The sequence below is a fragment of the Bos indicus genome, chromosome X (assembly GCF_029378745.1).
Source record: "Bos indicus isolate NIAB-ARS_2022 breed Sahiwal x Tharparkar chromosome X, NIAB-ARS_B.indTharparkar_mat_pri_1.0, whole genome shotgun sequence".
NCBI lineage: Eukaryota > Metazoa > Chordata > Mammalia > Artiodactyla > Bovidae > Bos > Bos indicus.
In genome coordinates this window covers 55,637,146-55,656,938 of record NC_091789.1, presented here as the reverse complement: position 1 = coordinate 55,656,938, position 19,793 = coordinate 55,637,146, and the positions used below count along the sequence as shown (strand labels likewise).

At 41.8% G+C, this 19,793-nt stretch overlaps 2 protein-coding genes and 1 long non-coding RNA gene across 4 annotated transcripts; 1 reads left to right on the top strand and 2 right to left on the bottom strand.

Annotated features, from left to right (window-relative positions):
* Window positions 1-567: 567 nt before the first annotated feature.
* On the bottom strand, window positions 568-2,754 carry LOC139181660 (transcription elongation factor A protein-like 8). 2 transcript variants are annotated; one of them, XM_070785204.1, is made up of 3 exons: window positions 2,635-2,735; window positions 2,169-2,240; window positions 568-1,551 (listed from the first exon to the last, which is right to left on the bottom strand). In XM_070785204.1, exon 3 carries the CDS (start codon window positions 1,510-1,512, stop codon window positions 1,159-1,161), a length of 354 nt encoding a protein of 117 aa, XP_070641305.1. In that variant the 5' UTR covers window positions 1,513-1,551; window positions 2,169-2,240; window positions 2,635-2,735; the 3' UTR covers window positions 568-1,158. The 2 variants fall into 2 exon arrangements, with proteins under 2 accessions (XP_070641305.1, XP_070641306.1); XM_070785205.1 differs by lacking the exon at window positions 2,169-2,240 and having other exon boundaries at window positions 2,635-2,754.
* On the top strand, window positions 2,137-2,893 carry LOC139181661 (uncharacterized). The gene is made up of 2 exons (XR_011565439.1): window positions 2,137-2,271; window positions 2,670-2,893. It is a non-coding gene; the product is annotated as an uncharacterized lncRNA (long non-coding RNA).
* A 15,313-nt stretch (window positions 2,894-18,206) lies between these two features.
* LOC139181515 (transcription elongation factor A protein-like 5) lies at window positions 18,207-18,623 on the bottom strand. Its single transcript, XM_070785037.1, has one exon. The coding sequence runs from the start codon at window positions 18,621-18,623 to the stop codon at window positions 18,207-18,209; it is 417 nt and encodes a 138-aa protein (XP_070641138.1).
* Window positions 18,624-19,793: the final 1,170 nt, after the last annotated feature.

Below are 19,793 nucleotides of genomic sequence, written 5' to 3'. Positions count from 1 at the left end.
GACTACATATAACCCGGCAGGCTCCTCTGTCCATAGGATTTTTCAGGCAAGAATACTGGAGTGGGTTGCCATTTCCTTCTTCAGGGGATCTTCCCGACTCAGGGACACAGGGATCGAACCTGCGTCTCCTGCATCAGAGGCAGATTCTTTACCACTCAGCCCCCTGGGAAGTCCTCCCACTGTGTTAAGCATCATTATAAAGCAGAGATTTAGAAGAGTGGGGGTTCAACCCACTGGGGACACCAGGAAACTCAGTGGGGTTTTGGCACTGGAGGACTCCAGTGCCCAGCAGGCATGGCAGGACCCAGGGAAACCAGGGGTGGGGCTCAACGGCAGAGGCCTGGCATGGAAGCCCCCACTTCCCTGCCTATTGGACTTGTTTCTGAGCACAGGTTGAGTCACACTAGGACCCTCCCTCAAAACTGATGTTCTGCAATGGGTTGGGGTTCTATATGTATAGGTGGGAAGAAGAGCCCACCAAGTACAGCTCAGTCACCTCATTTCTTCCCCACAGCAGCCCTGTGAGACAAGTGTTTTCCCATGAAAAGATCAAGTCTTAAGCAAGTGTATCTGTAATAATTGCCAGTTTTATTCCTCTGGCTAAGAGATCCAGAGGTATTTTGAGGTTTACATTTTTTCAATAGTTCTTTCATCAAGATTTTAAGTGCCCCCATTGCCCTTATAAGCTGGTTGCAAATTATTTGATTGACTCTTTAATTAATAAAAAAACTTTAATTCTCTTTGTGTGTGTGATGTGTTCATTAAAAAATACATATAAGCAAAAAAAAACAGCACGCAGAAACAAGCACAGTTAGATTTCTGATATATGCGTGTATGTATACACACGCGCGCACACACACAATTTAGGACTTTCTCCTACATATGTGAGCTGGTACTAAATATGCTGCTTTGTAACCTGTTATGTTTTACTTTACAATATGAAATGAACATATTTTCATGCATATGTGTGAAATTTCCCAATCGAAAAATAGACCTAGAGAATGTGTCAAAATACAAAATGCAGATGCTGAAAACAAGGAAACTACACCTAAAACAAAACTCCACCAGATGATTAAAAGTAAAGCAAAAGTCACAGATACATCAGAAAATGCTAACAGAAAGCTGGGGCAAGATTTTAATATCGGACAAAAAAAGAATTCAAGGCCTAAAGCACACGGGATAAGGACGGCTGCGTGAATGTCTTTGCTTCCAATGCATCATCACAAACTTGTTTCTTACTCTTCTTATCTCTTCCCTAAGCCTTTCCAACTCATCTGCTCCTCTTATCATTTCTTCAGGGTCCAAATGCCTAACAGGAGAGTCCTCTTTATATCCCTGACCAGGCTGAGTCAGCCCTCCTCTAAGGTTTCCTTCTGCTTCCTGGCTTACACCTTCTTCAGAAGGTTGAGGATTTCCTTCTGCCTCCTGTGGTACAGCTTCCAAAGGGCGGTCTTCCTCAGCCTTTGGCATGTTCTGTGGTTTTCTTTCATTTTCTCCACAAGATTTTTGCATGTTGAGTATTTTTCGATTTCCTTTTTGAATAAATTAACCCTGGAAAACAAAGGAACAAAACAACTAGATGCCAGGCAAATGAACCAGCAGCTAGAGCATGGGTTTCCATAGAGACTGGCTTCTTCTCATTTAGGTCTCTTAACTGTCAAAGTTTTCCAACTAGAAAAGGCTAGATCCTCAGGCTCTGAACTCCCCTGGCTCCTCCCCTCTCTCCCCCTCCCCACCCTCCCCCTCCCGCTCCAGCTCCATCTTCTCTCCTCCCGCTCCAGCCCACCATTTCCCAGCAGGCCCTGCTACAGGCCTCTCCTAGCACCGAAACAGGAGCAGGGAGCAGCGAGCAGCGCGGAAGCAATTAACCCCTCCCTCGCCTCCGATCTCCAACACTCCCGCCCTTTTAGGCTTTCCCAAGCCATTCCAACCTTCTACCTCTCACCTGAGACCGGCTGGTCCAGTCTCTGGCCTCCCCTCCCCCTTCCACGTCTCTCCAGTCTCCCCCCTCCCCCGCCCCATTTCCGCTGCAGGCTCTGCACAGGCCTCTGGCGCTTCATCCGGATGGGGAGAGGCTGCAGTGACCCCGGGATGGGCTTCGGTGTCATCCGCACTCACACCCCACCCCCACCCCCAGGAACAGGAGGCAACTGCTCCTTTACACTGACCTGCAGGGATCCAGGGAATTTTCCTCCCTCTTCCCTCAGTCGATTTGGGTCGCTCCCCAAAGACCAAGAGTCCTGCAGACCGACAAGACTGCTTGGTGAGGAGGTCAGTACCTGAATCACGGGTCCCTTGAACGATTCTAGGCCTTGTTCGTCTAAAGTTTCCCCACGTCCTCATCCTCGCGATCCTTATAAGGCAACCCCGCCCTCCCTCCCCGGTGCCCACCGGTTCCCTTCAGGCAGGGAGTGAGCGACTCAAGTTGTTTCTAAATTGTTTCTGTGTCTCTCTTGGGATCCTCAATTAGCTACCCTTCTCCCTCTCCACCCCAAACTGCCCAAAATTTCCTGCACAAAAATGGAAGTTTAGCGGAACCGTGGTGTTAGGAAAGTAGTACCGGCTACGCTTGATTTCTGTTATCTGACCCCTAGACCCCAGGGTCCCGAAGGCAGCGCCCAGCTTTATACTGACCTGAAAGGATCCGGGGCACTTTTCTCCTTCTCCAGCTATAGGGAGCTGCTCCTGGGAAACAGGCCCTGGACTATAAGGACTTCTGCACACGTCGACTCCTGGTCACGTGAGGGTCGCGTCATCAATGAGCTCGAGTCCTCGGTTACTCCTCCCATTTAACACTGCAGCCCGCCCCCTGCGTTCCCTCCATTTGATACTGTCAATCTTTTTTTTCATATTTGCCAATCAGAGACAATAAAACTGGTATCTTCTTCCTGCAGTTTCTATTCGTCTTTCTCGGGTTACCAGGGAGAATCAGCCTCTCGGGGTGGATAGACAATTTCTCCTTCTTTGGGGAATCATCTCTTTCTCCTGCTTCCAATTTCACCTCCTCTCCTCCCTCCCAAGATCCTACAGTCCACCATTTCCCTTGAAGTCCTGTCTAGCATTAAAATGGGGCAAGAGGGCGGCTAGAAAAGAATCTGGGAGTGAGAGTGTGGGATTTTTTTTTTTTACTAGTTCTCTTAAATAGTTTTCTGCTTTAATGTTTTAAACAATAAGCTTGCCCTTTAAAAATGATGTTTAAAAAAGAAATGCCACATAAGCAATATTTGACACAATATGGAAGACAAATTAGTTACATCAATTTTTAAGACTTTGGAAAAGTTTTCTGATAGCTGCAAATGAAATGACAGTTTTCACAACATATTGATGTGTTAGAAAATGTTTTTTTAAATCTTATTAAAACAGCTCCTTTTAAAACTGACGCCAAATTAATCGGTGGGAAGAGGCCCAGTTTTCTCTTGTTAGCAGTTTTATGTAAGTAATCCACTAGTTTTTCTCTTTCAGGTTAAACTCATGCTGTAAAGTGTTAGATGTATGACCGTTTGTGAGGACTGCTGCATGGCTTCTGGTTGAGTTTTAAGTGGAGGCTTCAGGCTTCCTCTTCTTACGGCCTCTGTAGGATCCAGTGTCTTGCTAATCAGATGAATCTATAGAAAAGCCTCCTTTCCATGGAGTCTACTTTAATTTGAAACTCAAAAAAAATGTGTTGGAAAATAACTCTCACACACTCTTGGAATACAGAAAGGAGAGAGTTCCTGATGAGTTCTGACAGTTTGGTGTGAGGCTTTTTAGCAGTGGAATTTTCATTCATGCAGGCCACTCTTGAGGTAATCTGGTATCAGTTTGTTCCATGAAAAACATACGTAATTGTTATAATCGGAAAGCAGAGAGAACATTATTGCTGTAAAAATATTTGTTATAATCGGAAAGCAGAGAGAACATTATTGCTGTAAAAATATTGGTTAAAAGAGGAAACTGATATTCCTGTAACCCAGCATCCACTGGTACTTGGAGCTATGTTGGTACCAGGAGTGGGGTGCCATTGCCTTCTCCACACACCTCCTTATCCCTTCTCAATTTACTTTGCACATTTCTGTCAAATTAAACTTCACTCTTCCTTATTTTCAACTTGTCATTCTCCTGCTCAGAGGCTCTGGATGGCAACCCATCTGTGAAGTATATCCTGCTTTTCTCACCCTGACATTCAATGTTGGTAAGAATTGAGCCACACTTGTCATCTACTTTTCTGCCCCATCCAAAAGGAACTCTCATTCACTGTGCCCAAGTGTGCTCTCTTCTCTCTCTTTGTCCTTGCATCCCATTTTCGTCCTCCTGATTGCACTCCTCTTGCTCCTAGATCCTGGTCCTGCTCATTCTTAGGGACCTAGCTCCATCACCCAGCCTCTAAAAAGCCTCCCCAGCTGGAAGTGAGCTCTCCCTCCCCTGTCAATGCTGCACATAGGGTCTGCACCCCTCATATTGCGCTCAGCAAAGGTTGCCTTGTACCTTTCCCCTTTCCTGTGTATTGGTGTGTATGTTGGTGGGGTTTTCTAACCAGGCAGATATTCAGATGTGGGTTGCTAATGGGGAGTGGGGGCAGGCTCCAGCTCTCAAGCTGCTTGAGTGGCTATTGGGACTTTAAACAGTGCATCTCTCAGAAATTTCAGAGATTCAGAACGAGCTGTATGCCAATTGGCTCACAGACGAATCTTCCCTGCTTGCACAAAACTGGAGCAGAAATTTCATTGTTTCCTCCTCTGTTGATTGTGCTTATGGGTAGTCAGAACAACACTAACACCATTTTTATGGAGCTACTGACAGAGGATATTGCCCTGTTTTCCTAAATAGTCATAAGAGAGAGATCAGTCAGCTCACTGGTGCACACCTGACCAAGAGCCAGATAGTACATGCCTTCACCTTCATCTTTGTCCCTGAGCAATTTCAGTACATCAATAGAGCACTCAGCTACTTTTATTTTTTAATTAATTTATTTTAATTGGAAGGTAATTACAATTTTGTGGTGGTTTTTGCCATACATTGACATGAATCAGCCACAGGTGTACATGTGTCCTGCCTGCCCCCGTAAGTCCTGAATCCCCCTCCCACCTCCCTCCCCATCCCATCCCTCTGGGTTGTCCCAGTGCACCAGGTTTGAGTGCCCTGAGTCCAAAAATCTATTCTTTACATCTGTGTCTCTTTTGCTGTCTTGCATATAGGGTCGTCGTTACCATCTTCCTAAATTCCATCAGTTCAGTTCAGTCACTCAGTTGTGTCCGACTATTTGCGACCCCGTGAATCGCAACATGCCAGGCCTCCCTGTCCATCACCAACTCCTGGAGTTCACACAAACTCACGTCCATTGAGTCGGTGATGCCATCCAGCCATCTCATCCTCTGTCGTCCCCTTCTCCTCCTGCCCACAATCCCTCCCAGCATCAGAGTCTTTTCCAATGAGTCAACTCTTCACATGAGGTGGCCAAAGTACTGGAGTTTCAGCTTTAGCATCATTTCTTCCAAAGAAATCCCAGGGCTGATCTCCTTCAGAATGGACTGGTTGGATCTCCTTGCAGTCCAAGGGACTCTCAAGAGTCTTCTCCAACACCACAGTTCAAAAGCATCAACTCTTCGGTGCTCAGCTTTCTTCACAGTCCAACTCTCACATCCATACATGACTACTGGTAAAACCATAGCCTTGACTAGACGGACCTACGGCAAAGTAATGTCTCTGCTTTTGAATATGCTCTCTAGGTTGGTCATAACTTTCCTTCCAAGGAGTAAGCGTCTTTTAATTTCATGGCTGCAATCACCATCTGCAGTGATTTTGCAGCCCCCAAAAATAAAGTCTGACACTGTTTCCACTGTTTCCCCATCTATTTCCCATGAAGTGATGGGGCCAGATGCCATGATCTTTGTTTTCTGAATGTTGAGCTTTAAGCCAACTTTTTCACTCTCCACTTTCACTTTCATCAAGAGGCTTTTGAGTTCCTCTTCACTTTCTGCCATAAGGGTGGTGTCATCTGCATATCTGAGGTTACTGATATTTCTCCCGGCAATCTTGTTTCCAGCTTGTGCTTCTTCCAGCCCAGCGTTTCTTATGATGTACTCTGCGAATAAGTTAAATAAGCAGGGTGATAATATATAGCCTTGACGTACTCCTTTTCCTATTTGGAACCAGTCTGTTGTTACATGCCCAGTTCTAACTGTTGCTTCCTGACCTATAGATGCATTAATATACTGTATTGGTGTTTTTCTTTCTGACTTACTTCACTCTGTATAATAGGCTCCAGATTCATCCACTTCATTAGAACTGACTCAAATGTGTTCTTTTTTATAGCTGAGTAATATTCCATTGTGTATATTACCACAACTTTCTTACCCATTCGTCTGCCAATGGACATCCAGTTTGCTTCCATTTCCTACCTATTGTAAACAGTGCTGTGATAAACATGTGGTACATGTGTCTCTTTCAATTCTGGTTTCCTTGGTGTGTATGCCCAGCACTGGGATTGCTGGGTCGTATGACAGTTCTATTTCCAGTTTTTTAAGGAATCTTCACACTGTTCTCCATAGTGGCTGTACTAGTTTGCAGTCCCACCAACAGTGTAAGAGCATTCCCTGTTCTCTGTACCCTCTCCAGCATTTATTGTTTGTAGGCTTTTTGATAGCAGCCATTCTGACCAGTGTGAGATGGTACCTTATTGTGGTTTTGATTTTAATTTCTCTGATAATGAGTGATGTTGAGCATCTTTTCATGTGTTTGTTAGCCATCTGTATGTCTTCTTTGGAGAAATGTCTGTTTAGTTCTTTAGTCCATTTTTTGATTGGGTCATTTATTTTTCTGGAATTGAGCTGCATGAGCTGCTTGTATATTTTGGAGATAATTCTTTGTCAGTTGCTTCGTTTGCTATTATTTTCTCCCATTGTGAAGGCTGCCTTTTCACCTTGTTTATAGTCTCCTTCATTATGCAAAAGTTTTAAAGTTTAATTAGGTCCCACTGGTTTGTTTTTGCTTTTATTTCTGTTATTCTGGGAGGTGGGTCATAGAGGATCTTGCTGTGATTTATGTCAGAGAGTGTTCTGCCTATGTTTTCCTCTAGAAGTTTTATAGTTTCTGGTCTTACATTTAGATCTTTAATCCATTTTGAGTTTGTGTGTGTATGGTGTTAGAAAGTGTTCTAGTTGCATTCTTTTACAGGTGGTTGACCAGTTTTCCCAGCACCACTTGTTAAAGAGATTGTCTTTAATCCATTGTATATTTTTGCCTCAGCTACTTTTAAATTAAGTTAATCACAGTAGCTTTTAAATGTAAGATTTTTGGAAACCAGAGCATTATAGTCAATTAAGAACTATTTTTAAAAAGGAAAGAAAAGGCAGTACATATTGATTTAAATAATGAAGACGTGAGTTCTGGAGAGTAGACACCCTGCCCCTCTGACCCAATCAATATTCTGTTTTTGTGCACCAGGAGAGCCCTAGGGATAGCTCCAAAGTCCACAGCCTTTCAAGTGGTGTGAGGGGAGGAGAAAGGAGCTCTTATATAAGCCTATGACATCTAGAATATTGTTTTCTATGTTCCCTTTAGAAGTTATTTGCTGAAGCTCTGAATTCAACAACTCCTGCATATTTCTTATTGTTATTTCAAAGTTTATCCCATAGAAGAGCTTGAGATGGCTGTTTCTCTCCCTCGTTTCTCTAGTATGCTGTCTATGGCTTGAAAACATCCCTCCCGACATGGCTAAATCTGCTGCAGATCCAAAGGTTTGGCTACAGAGCATGGACTGAAAGCAGCTGCCGTCTGAGATGATAAACCCCTCTGGAGTGCAAGTAGACCCAACACATTTCATCACTTTGCTCAACTGAGCATGAATCCACTCATGTTCTGATGTGAGTGGTGCACACAGTGCCCAAGCAGATTTCTACTTAGATTGTATGTCTCTGCTTCAGAAAGTAAACTCAAAACAACAACAACAACAACAAAAAACCCAGAAAGTAAAGTCATCTACCATCCCTCCTGTCACTGTGTTCCTTCACTTTTGGGAATTTGGCATGCATAAGTTTCACAAGGTCCAAAAACTCTTCAAAATAGACATTTGCTACATCCAAGCAAATGAACATGATTTGAAGTACAACTTTTCATCTCTTCCAGATAATTCTGCCGACTTTCCTGAACTCTCACCTAAATGCTGCACACATTGTAGATTTTTGTAGCCAAGAGTTTCTAGTTGTCAAGGGCATAATGTTTATGAATTACTGTGAACCTGAAATGCTGTGTCATAACCACTGCCATTTCATATGTCCCCATGGTACCTGTGTTGACCACAGTCATAGGAATCCTTGAGTTGGTCTGCTTAGACTTTCTTACTACGTGACAGAATGCTCAAGACTCACCTCAGCTAGATTCTTGAGATTGCTTTGCTTAAGCCTTGAGGTTCACATCTGTGTGGAGCATGTTGCTGGGTTGCAGGGAGGCACATTTTAGCTGTACTACAGCTTAGACCAGGCAACTTTTTCCTGTGGCAAAAAACCAGAGTTGTTGGGGAGACAGTGCTATTGCTGCTCTCTGGGTGCTGTTAAAAATTAAGTTTATAGTGGAAAGAAAGTCTTTTTTGCTGACCTCTTGATTCTGCCTTAGTTGCCTGTGCTACCTTATCTCTGAGGCATTCTATTTACCTATCCTAACGCTTTCCCCCTGTTTTTTTGACTTTCTACTTTGAATCCCTTATTTATCTGTAAGTCCATTAGAACAAAAAACCTTATCTGGTTCAACTTTGTAACCACTCCAGTGATGAAAGTTCAAGGTGACAGAAACGATTTAAATTTTCACTCAGAAGAGAATGGTTAAATAAATTATCCATACTGTGGAAGTTGTGCAGAAATTAAAAGTAATGAAATAATGCACATGCAGTGACAGCAAATTATATTGAAGTCGTATTTTTGAATGAATAAAGTGGCAGAACAGTATTTAGAGAGTACTATTCCACACACAAACACATAATGCATATATATATATATATATATATATATATGCATGCAATGAATTTATTAAGTAGTTCTAATTTTCTGGTATAATCATGGAATAATTTTATTTTTTCCAGTAATTGCTGTCAGCTGTGGTCTGTCAAATCTTCCCTTTCTCACTGAATAATGAATTTGTTCAATTATGTTTCAGTTTGTTTTCTCAACTATTCAATCACTTTCATTCATTAAGAGAGTTTTGTTTTGGGTTCTTGAAACTCAGTCTAGTTTATTTTTTAAACTTTTTGTGTTGAAATAATTTTAGTTCTAAAGAAGTGTTTGAAAGATAGTACAAAGCATTTCTGTAAACACTTCATCCTGCTTTGCCTAATAATTGTGGTATATTTATAAAAAAAACAAATGAACATTTGTGCATTACAATTAACTAAATCACAGAATTATTCCGATTTCTCCAGGTTTTTCACTACTATCCTTTTCTTGTCCCAGGATTCAATCCAGCACACAGTGTTGCATTTGGTTAATATGTCTCTTTATTCTATGACAATTTCTCAGTCTTTCCTTATTTTTCATAACCTTGACACTTCTAAAGAGTGAGGTATTTTGTAAAATGGTCCTCAATTTGGATTTGTCTTATGTTTTCTTATAATTACAGTGGCTGTTATTAATTTGGGGAAAGTGTCCTTTTTTATCACAATGTCAGGGTTACATGACATCAGCATGACTGATCACTGGTGAGGTTAACTGTGATCATTTGATTAAGATGACTGCTGCGTTTCTCCACTTGTAAAATTACTGTTTTTCTCTTTTCATATTCTGTTTGTTTAGAAGCAAGTTACTAAGTCTAGCCCATATTAGAGAGGAAGGGAATTAAACTCTACTTCCTGGAGGGAGGAACATCAAAGAATTTGTGGATATGTCTGAAAACAACCACAGTAATTGATAAATATATGGGGTTAGATAACTTGAGACTGTGCAAACATTCTGTGGATTTGAAAAAAATATTACTGTGATGTTCTGAGGGTAGCTCTTCATATCCCTCATTTCCTTCTACATTTAATATTTGAAATTATTATGTAAGAAATATACTCTCCCATTTATTTAGTCATACAATTATTTGTTCCTATCAGTGTGACACATGGATTTTTAAGTCTTCAGGGTTATGACACAATACAATCATTTGGGGTTTTTTTGCCCAAATTTTCTAGCCTTGGCAATTGGGAGCTCTTTCAGGTTGGCATACCTTTATCCTTTTTCTGCTTCCTTGCTTTCTGGTACTATGGAATCTTCCAGATTCATCTGGTTTTATCCTTTTCCCAGCCCAATAATCAGCCATTTCTCTGAGAAGTCTTGGTTAATTTTATTGGATAATCATATTTAGTAATTAAGATCTGAGTGCAGGGTATTCTGGTTGCTACTTGGGTGTCATTGCTTCTCAAATTTGTCAGCTGATAGATCAAGGAGATGCATATCAAACTGTATATATACAATCTCTACATTTATTTACCATGTATATCTATAGCTATTTGTATCTCTATAGATACAAATGACATAAAGACACACACAAGTTCATACTAATACATGTGACTGTAATCCAGTACTACACATATCCATTTAGCTTTCTCTCCTCTTATTTTTTATTTTTAATTTCTATCTCTGACAGTGAGAAACCTGGTTCTCCTTTATGCATAATTTATTTAATTATTTAATTAACTCTGCTGCTGCTGCTAAGTCACTTCAGTCGTGTCCGACTCTGTGCAACCCCAGAGACGGCAGCCCACCAGGCTCCCCCGTCCCTGGGACTCTCCAGGCAAGAACACTGGAGTGTTTTTTTTTCCTTCTCCAATGCATGAAAGTGAAAAGTGAAAGTGAAGTCGCTTAGTCGTGTCCGACTCTTAGCGACCCCATGGACTGCAGCCTACCAGGCTCCTCTGTCCATGGGAGTTTCCAGGCAAGAGTACTAGAGTGGGGTGCCATTGCCTTCTCCGTAATTAACTCTAGTATATAGTTAAATTAGTTTCACAATTTCTATCATGTACCCTTGTGAGAAACAAATTTCCCCACCAGAACATAGCATTTCTGTATAGTTCTTTTTGTCAGCCATAGAATTTTTGTTGGAGGCCTGGTTACACACTGGATATTAAGAGAAACAACAATCTGATAAAATAGACAGGATATAAGTAATTCAACTAGTAACATTGACAAGGACATAGTACAGCACGGAGACACAAAGCAGAAAAAATTTGGAAAGAAAGAGCAAATTAAAACAAAGATTAGTGTAACTAGCTGTAATTCAGTTGTTATAAGTGACCAAAGGAACCATAACTGATTTAATGAGCCGTCCACAGTACCAGCCCTGTGCACTTAGACATGCATGGCTTAATCTTTGAGACAAGCATATGCTACTGGCAGGATTAACCAGGTAGACAGAAAAAGATAAATGTTTCAATTCTGTTTACAATGCTAATAATTTACCAAATTACTATAAGTCATAATTTGTGTAAGGGGAAGGTTTTCCTTACCCTTGAAAAGACACAGAATTAAGTCAGTAATTTTTCAGACAGAAACCATAAATATTATAAGCATATTCACCAGTTCACACAGTCCTATGTGTCCAATCCCTTCTGTTGACAGGTTATAAAGCCATTAGTTTTCCCACTCTTCAGTTTCTTAGTTCAGGATTATGGTCTGAATATCAGAGACTTGTATTTATCCCAAAAGTCCTTTTTATAAATCTTGCCGAGGAAGTGTTTTTTGCAATGGCATCATAGTGAAGCCGTAACTCTATAATGACAAAAGACTTAAGAAGGCACATTTAAATCTGATTATAATGCAATTGACAAAGTAACTTGGTTACTGCTGGGACATATAACACTTTCAGATAATAGCTAGAAGTATGATTGATAATTTTACCAGGATGTATCAGAATTTTAGGAACTCCATATAATCTCTAGAATACCTGTAGCATTTACCATACAATATAACATAAGAAGACTTATTACTCATTTGACAACACTTCACATGTAATCTAACATACCAAGTGAACTTAACTAATTTAGTATCTCTCTCTGGGGTGTTTCAGGGGGCCCTTTGAAGCATCCCAAAGTTAGCTAAAGGTCAAAGGAACTTCCTTATAATTTGACTTGGGAACTTTTATCAAAAAATACCAAAAAGCTTTTAAACACAACAGGATCATAGGTCACTGTGAAACAATACTTATTTAACTAAAGTCACAAAATGATTAAAAGAAAAAAATATGGGTCACCTGAGGGCACAGAAGCTCATATAATCTGTTATCAAAAAGGAGCACTTCTAACAGATCAAATTCTAGTCTTGTGTTAACTTACTTATCAAAATCCATTTACTTAGTTAACTTCAATCTAAATTTTATTAATCCTGACCATGCATAAAACTTTCTCAGTAAAATGTAGTTCTATTCCTTATACCTTCCTAACCAAAAACACATACTGAAATATTATTTTCAGTAGCCCTAATTATATATTTAATTTAGAATCCCTGACTCTTGAAAACCTTAGTTTCTAGTGAAAACCAAGAGGCAAGTAATAGTTACTAAAATCCAGAGACACTATTTTAGATGATTTTTAAAACATAATTATTCTTATAGAGTTTACCAGAAGCTCTTATTTTGTTTATATTTACTTTAAAGTTTCAACATATCAAGTTATTTTTCTTGCTGACAAATTTGCAACAGATAGAACAAGATTTCATTTAATTTGTATTAAATCTAAATGCAGTTAAAGTATTATACTTAATGTTGATGACTTTGAAGACAGATCTATATTAATTGGATCAATAAATTTAAATGTTAATGCCAGGTATTAATTTAATATTGAACATTTCCCAGTTCAAGTGAAACTGAAACTCATTTAGCTTAATTTTTCTTTTACTTAGAATTGTTTGGTTTGTAAGCATTTACGTTTCTTTAAGCCAGCTGAACAGAGCTCATCCACAAATCAACCTTAACAATGTTATCCAAAGACAGAGACACATGCAAACACAGAAGCAAACAGAGAGACTTCATAGTTCTCATTTCACAATTTCAGCCCTGAGTCAGGTACAGAAATGTAAAACCCATCAGTTTACAAAAGTGGTTGGATTAAAGTTAGGTTTCTGGAAGATGGAACAAATCAAGCTCACTTGTCTGGATGGCCAAATATTTACAGAAACACAGTTGGAATTTCTATTTACCCTTAACAAATTAATTTCTAAATTACTTTACCATCTTTTCAAATTTTGCATTTTAAAAGTATGGCAAAGATGAGGGTTCCTGAGAAGATCAGATAGGACATTTGCATCTCCATGATATAGGGAAGTTTCTCCTAGAATAACTTTGTTTCCTCTATGTTTAATACTTACAAGCCTCTTCAAATAAATAGGGAAGGTTTTGGGAGTGATGTCTATTAGAAAGTCAATCAACTTGTTCCCCACTCTCGGTTACCCAGGACGCCTGTGGGGAAATTAGAATTGGACACCTCAAGTCCATCCAAGGCCTTAGATGGTAATGCTAAGCCAGGGCCCTGTGCTCTGGGGGTGAACATAGAAACTTCTATTTGATTTTCATGGGTAGGGGAAATAGGAGGTGGTGAAAGGAGTGAATATGTTGGTGGTATGGTGAGGGGCAGTTGGAAAAACTGCCAGTGCAGCCTTTTCAGCCAGTGGGAAAACTGGATAGGTTAGAGGGGGTTTTAAGTTTTGAAATAATATGTCTCCACTCTCATTTCCTCTCTCTTCTCCTTGTAGAACAGGTTCTCCCTTGGGTTTCCCTTCAGACTGCTATACCATAAGGGGGCAACCCTCTGATTTCTTCTCCTCCTGATGAAATAGCATAAAAATATCTACCTGTAGAATCTCCTCTCTTTTGCAAAACAATTCTAACTGCAAGATCATATAATACTTGGGTGACCCATTCAGGGACCATCACTCTTTGGATCTTAACATATCTCATACATGTCCCATATATTTGGGATAGGTGAAATATTTCCCATTTTTATAAGTTTAATAATACCAAAACACAAAAAAATACAAATTCTAATACAAAAGTCTCAAACAAATTCTAGCATCAATGCACACAAAACTAAAACAAAACCAATGAACTAGTTCCCAACTAACTGGTTCTAAATCAGATAGAGTCCAACAATAATTTCCCTCTTCAACAAGGTACCCCAATCAAACTGACTTGTCCCATAAAGGAAAAGCCCAAATTGAGGGGGGAATATGTTCCCAGTGTGCACACTGGAGGAACTTATTCTACAAAATCAAGTTGGTCAGCTCTCAGAAGTTTGTCAGTTCCTTGCTTCAACTGCCCAGTGCTGGGGCAGCCAGTGCCACTTCAGGGAATTTTGAAGGGAAGATCCTCAGGACAAATGGTCCCAGCAGCTGCTAGGGTCTTGCCCCAATATTCCCTGATCAGGGCTAGCTAGCCTCAAGCAGCAAAGCTCCCAGCTGGCTCAGCCGCCCTTGTTCCCAAGTCCAGGCTCGCTCTGCTCACCACCTCATGACAGACCAATAATTTGGGAGACAAGGTGTTTAGGCAAGGAATAATGACTTTATTTGGAAAGCAAGCAGACCAAGGTAGATGATACACATCAAGGTAGGTGATTTGTCTGCTAGTAGCTAGCAAACTTTGAGAAACACTATATATCCAATGTTAGAATTATTTAGCAAAGGATTATGGTATAACCCCTCTCTTGCTGTGTTCCTTTTGGATTGGCAAGTTTTAGTTGCTGAAGAATGAAATTACATGCTCAAGGCGTTGTATTCAGTCAGGGACAGAACTGGGTCAAGAATTGAGGCGTTCTGACTCAGTAATTAGTGTATTGATTTTTAAAGCTTTTATTATGTGTTATAGGTACCCAAATGAGTAAGATAAAATCTTTATTTTGAAAAGGGAAAGTCTAGTAGGCTAATTATAATGCCTGAAAAATGCATTAATTAAGATTTTGCAGGGATTTCCCTGGTGGTCCAGCAGTAAAGAGTCTGCTTGCCAATGAAGGGGACATGGATTCAATCCCTGGTCTGGGAAGATCCCAGATACCACAGAGCAACTAAGCCTGTGAGCCACAACTACTGAGCTTGTGCACCTAGAGCCTGTGCCCTGCAACAAGAGAAGCCACCATAATGAGAAGCTCATGCACCACACTAGAGAGAAGCCCCCACTCTCCGCAACTAGAAAAAGTCTGTGTGCAGTAACAAAGACCCGTATAGTAAAAAATAAATAGATATAAAAGAAAGATTTTGCAAAGCATTTTTCCACATTTCATGTCAGCATTTATAAAACTATAATGTGAGAAGTCGGAGAAGGCAATGGCACTCTACTCCAGTACTCTTGCCTGGAAAATCCCATGGACAGAGGAGCCCGGTGGGCTGCAGTCCATGGGATCGCTAAGAGTCGGACACGACTGAGCGACTTCACTTTCACTTTTCCCTTTCATGCATTGGAGAAGGAAATGGCAACCCACTCCAGTGTTCTTGCTTGGAAAATCCCAGGAACAGGGGAGCCTGGTGGGCTGCCATCTATGGGGTCGCACAGAGTCGGACATGACTGAAGCGACTTAGCAGCAGCAGCAGCAATGTGAGAAGTCACGTCCAACTCTGTATGACCCCGAGGACTATGCAGGCCGTGGAATTCCCCAGGCTATCATTAATACTGGAGTGGGTAGCCATTCCTTTCTCCAGGGGATATTCCCAAACCAGGGATCAAACCCAGGTCTCCTGTATTGTAAGAGGATTCTTTACCGACTGAGCCACCAGGGAAGCCCAAGAATACTGGAGTGGGTAGCCTCTCTCTTCTCCAGTGGATCTTCCTGACACAGGAATCAAACCAGGGTCTCCTGCACTGCAGGCAGATTCTTTACCAGCTAAGTGAGAATTTGAAGATGTTCAAGCTGGATTTAGAAATTGCAGAAGAACCAGACATCAAATTGCCAATATCTGTTGGATCATAGAAAAAGCAAGAGAATTCCAGAAAAACATCTACTTCTGCTTCATTGACTATGCTAAAGCCTTTGACTGTGTGGATCACAACAAACTGTGGAAAATTGTTCAAGAGATGGGAATACCAGAACACCTGACCTGCCTCTTGAGAAACCTGTATGCAAGTCAAGAAGCAACAGTTAGAACTGGACATGGAACAATGAACTGGTTCCAAATTGAGGAAGGAGTAAGTCAAGACTGTATATTGTCACCCTGCTTATTTAACTTATATGCAGAGTACATCATGAGAAATGCCAAGCTGGATGAAGCACAAGCTGGATTCAAGATTGCTGGGAGAAATATCCATAACTTCAGATATGCAGATGGCACCACCCTTATGGCAGAAAGTAAAGAGGAACTAAAGAGCCTCTTGATGAAAGTGAAAGAGGAGAGTGAAAAAGCTGGCTTAAAACTCAACATCAAAAAAACCAAAGATCATGGCATCTGGTCCCATCACTTCATGGCAAATAGATGGGGAAACAATGGAAAGCATGACAGACTTTATTTTCTTTGGCTCCAAAATCACTGCAGATGGTGATTGCAGCCATGAAATTAAAAGGCACTTGGTCCTTGAAAGAAAAGCTATGACCAACCTAGACAGCATATTAAAAAGCAGAGACATTACTTTGCCAGCAAAGATCCTTAAAGTCAAAGCTATGGTTTTTCCAGTAGTCATGTATGGATATGAGAGCTGGACCATAAAGAAGGCTGAGTGCTGAAAAATTGATGCTTCTTCAATTTTGAACTATGTTGTTGGAGAAGACTCTTGAGAGTCCCTTGGACTGCAGGGACATCAAACCAGTCAATCCTAAAGCAAATCAGTCCTAAATATTCATTGGAAGGACTGATGCTGAAGCTGAAGCTCTGATATTTTGGCTACCTGAGGCGAAGAACTGACTCATGACCCTGATGCTAGGAAAGACTGAAGGCATTAGGAGAAGGGGACAACAGAGGATGAAATGGTTGGATGGCATCACCGACTCAATAGATAGGAGTTTGAGCAAGCTCTGGGAGTTGGTGCTGGACAGGGAAGCCTGGTGTGCTTCAGTCCATGGGGTTGCGAAGTCGGACATGACTGAGTGAATGAACTGAACTGAATGTGAGAAGACGGACTTTCTCCTTAGTTCAGTAGGGAACATGAGTGCGTGTACATGCTTAGTTGCTTCAGTTGTGTCTGACTCTTTGCAACCCTATGGACTTTAGCCCACCAGGCTCCTTTGTCCATGTGAATTCTCTAGGCGAGAATACTGTAGTGGGTTGTCATGCCCTTGTCCAGGGGATCTTCCCAACCCAGGGATCAAACCCATGTATCATATGTCTTCTGCACTGGCAGGTGGATTATTTACCAGGGGAAGGCAATGGCATCCCACTCCAGTACTCTTGCCTGGAAAATCCCATGGATGGAGGAGCCTGATAGACTGCAGTCCATGGGGTCGCTAAGAGTTGGACACGACTGAGCGACTTCCCTTTCACTTTTCACTTTCATGCATTGGAGAAGGAAATGGCAACCCACTCCAGTGTTCTTGCCTGGAGAATCCCAGGGATGGGGGAGCGTGGTGGGCTGCCGTCTCTGGGGTCACACAGAGTCGGACACGACTGAAATGACTTAGCAGCAGCAGCAGCACCATCTAGGAAGCCAGTAGGGAACATAGTGGGGTATAACTCACTAGGGACTCTAGAGAAATCAAAGAAGCTGTGTTACCTTGAAGAGTTCACTGCACCAGCAGCAGTGGGGCACTTAAGAGAATACAGGACCCATGAGAAGAGGTAGAGTGTGCTTCAGGCACAGCATTACCCAGGGCAGAGTGGCACCCACCTCTCAGCTGTCTGAATTTATTTATGGACACACTTGAGACTTCACCCAGCCCTCTCTCAAACATCTGATGGAGTTCTGGTCTTGATAGTGCAGGGGAGAGCATAGGAGCCAGCCCAACACAGCTTACACAGTCAGTGTATCATCTGATCTTTTCCATAGCCCTGGAAGGCAAGTTTTATCCCCAAATCACAGATCACAGGACTGTTTTCTACAGCAGTGAATCTGTAATAACTGCCAAGTTGATTCTTCCAGCTTCAAGTCCCAGAGATATTGTGTTTCACACATCATTTCACATTCTGACAACAGGTATTTTAAGTGTATCCCCTACTTTCATAAACTCACTAAGCAGTTATTTTGATTGCTTTGTATGTACTTTACTATTTTTAAAATCTTTTATTAATTATTTTATGACAAAAAGTAATCTGTGTTCTTTAGTGGGGAAAGTACAGATGAAAAGATAATCTCCTCTACTGCCATAACCCAGAGAATCTGCAGTCTGTGGGGGAATCCTCTGTCTTCCTGTCCGTTTTTCTTTTTGCCTTCCGGGGCACATAATCTTCAGCAGGGCGCTTTTCGGCAGCGTGAGACTGGCTCTCTGGCTTTGCCTGGGATTCCGGCTTGCCCTCCCTGAGTGGATTTCCCTCAGCTTCGGACTTGCCCTGCTTTTCTTGCTTCCCCTCACCTGCTGGTTGTCTCTCATTGTCTGGTTTCCTCTCATTCTGGACCTCTGGTTCCTGTTCTGACCTCTTCTCCACTTCTGGCTTTTCTTTCTCATTTGACTCTCCTTCATTTTCAGGCTGTACTTCATCTTCTGGCTTTCCTTCATTGTCTAAGTTTCCTTCATTTTCTGGCTTTCCTTCATTTTCTATGTAGACCTTCTCCATGTTGAGATTTGCCATCCTTTTCCTGTTAGGAGACAAAATGGAGACAAAGTAGACAGGATTTAGGTGGTGAAATACAGGTCCTGATAAATAGTTGCCTCTATGATTTAGGATCTTTATCAGCCTATCCCAACTTTCAGGTGCACTCCCGCCCATATATTTTCTCCTTTCTTTCCCTGTGTCTGCAAGGTTGGCACACATGTTTATATGAGCCCGCCTTGCAGACACTTCTGTAAGTACTTCTCCCTACATTTAAGTGGGCTATGCTGACAAGTCCATAAGAGCAGATGTGTCCCTAAACTTTGCTCTGGTCTTGACTATGCCCATAACAGTTTTAACCTGGTGGTCCCAACTTAGACTGACCTGCAAGAATTCTGTCCAGTTTCTTTTTCCTCTTGTCTACAGTTGTAAGACTTCTAGAACTGCAGATACAACTGAACAGTGGCCAGTTCTCAGATTTCAGAGATACTATGATATCTTCAAGGGCTTCATAGATATCATGTCTACCAACTCTCACTTCCTTGTTCTCCCCTCTGTCCTCACCAACGATAAAACACCATGCTCCCTTAGGGTCCTGACAAAGGCCATGTATTCTGAAACTGGAATAGGGAGTCTTGGAGGAGGGGTGGCAGATAGTGGCCTCCCCAACTTCTCTCAAGCTTTAGTGACTCCTGCTTCCAGGGCTTCTGGGGCAGTTGCCCTCTCCCACTGACCTGCACTGATACTTCAGGTCTTTCCTTTCCTTGTCTGGGTTGGTGCCTACAGCCACAGACCTGAAGATCTATAGAGAGACAGGAGACAGATGATGAATGAGGGATTGAGAAGTGAATGACTGGCAAGGGGATACTGATTCTTTTCCCTTGCATGCATGCTCAGTTGCTTCAGTCATGTCCGACTCTTTGTGACCCTATGGACTGTAGCCCACCAGGCTCTTCTGTCCATGGGATTTCTCAGACAAGAGTACTGGAGTGGGTTATCATGTCCTCCTCCAGGGGATCTTCCCAACCAAGCATTGCAGGTAGATTCTTTACCACTGAGCCACTGGGGAAACTGATTCTTTTCCCACTGCTTGTCAAAACTTTCCCAGCTCCTGCCATCCCCTTGCCCTTCCCCCTGCTTCACTGTTCCCCTTCTACAGTCCCTCCCTAACAGCCTCCGTTTTTCTTTTTGCCA

Excerpts from the sequence above, each read along its gene's own strand:
- LOC139181515 (XM_070785037.1), bottom strand. The coding sequence starts at position 18,623 with ATGGAGAAGGTCTACATAGAAAATGAAGGAAAGCCAGAAAATGAAGGA.
- LOC139181660 (XM_070785205.1), bottom strand. The coding sequence starts at position 1,512 with ATGCAAAAATCTTGTGGAGAAAATGAAAGAAAACCACAGAACATGCCA.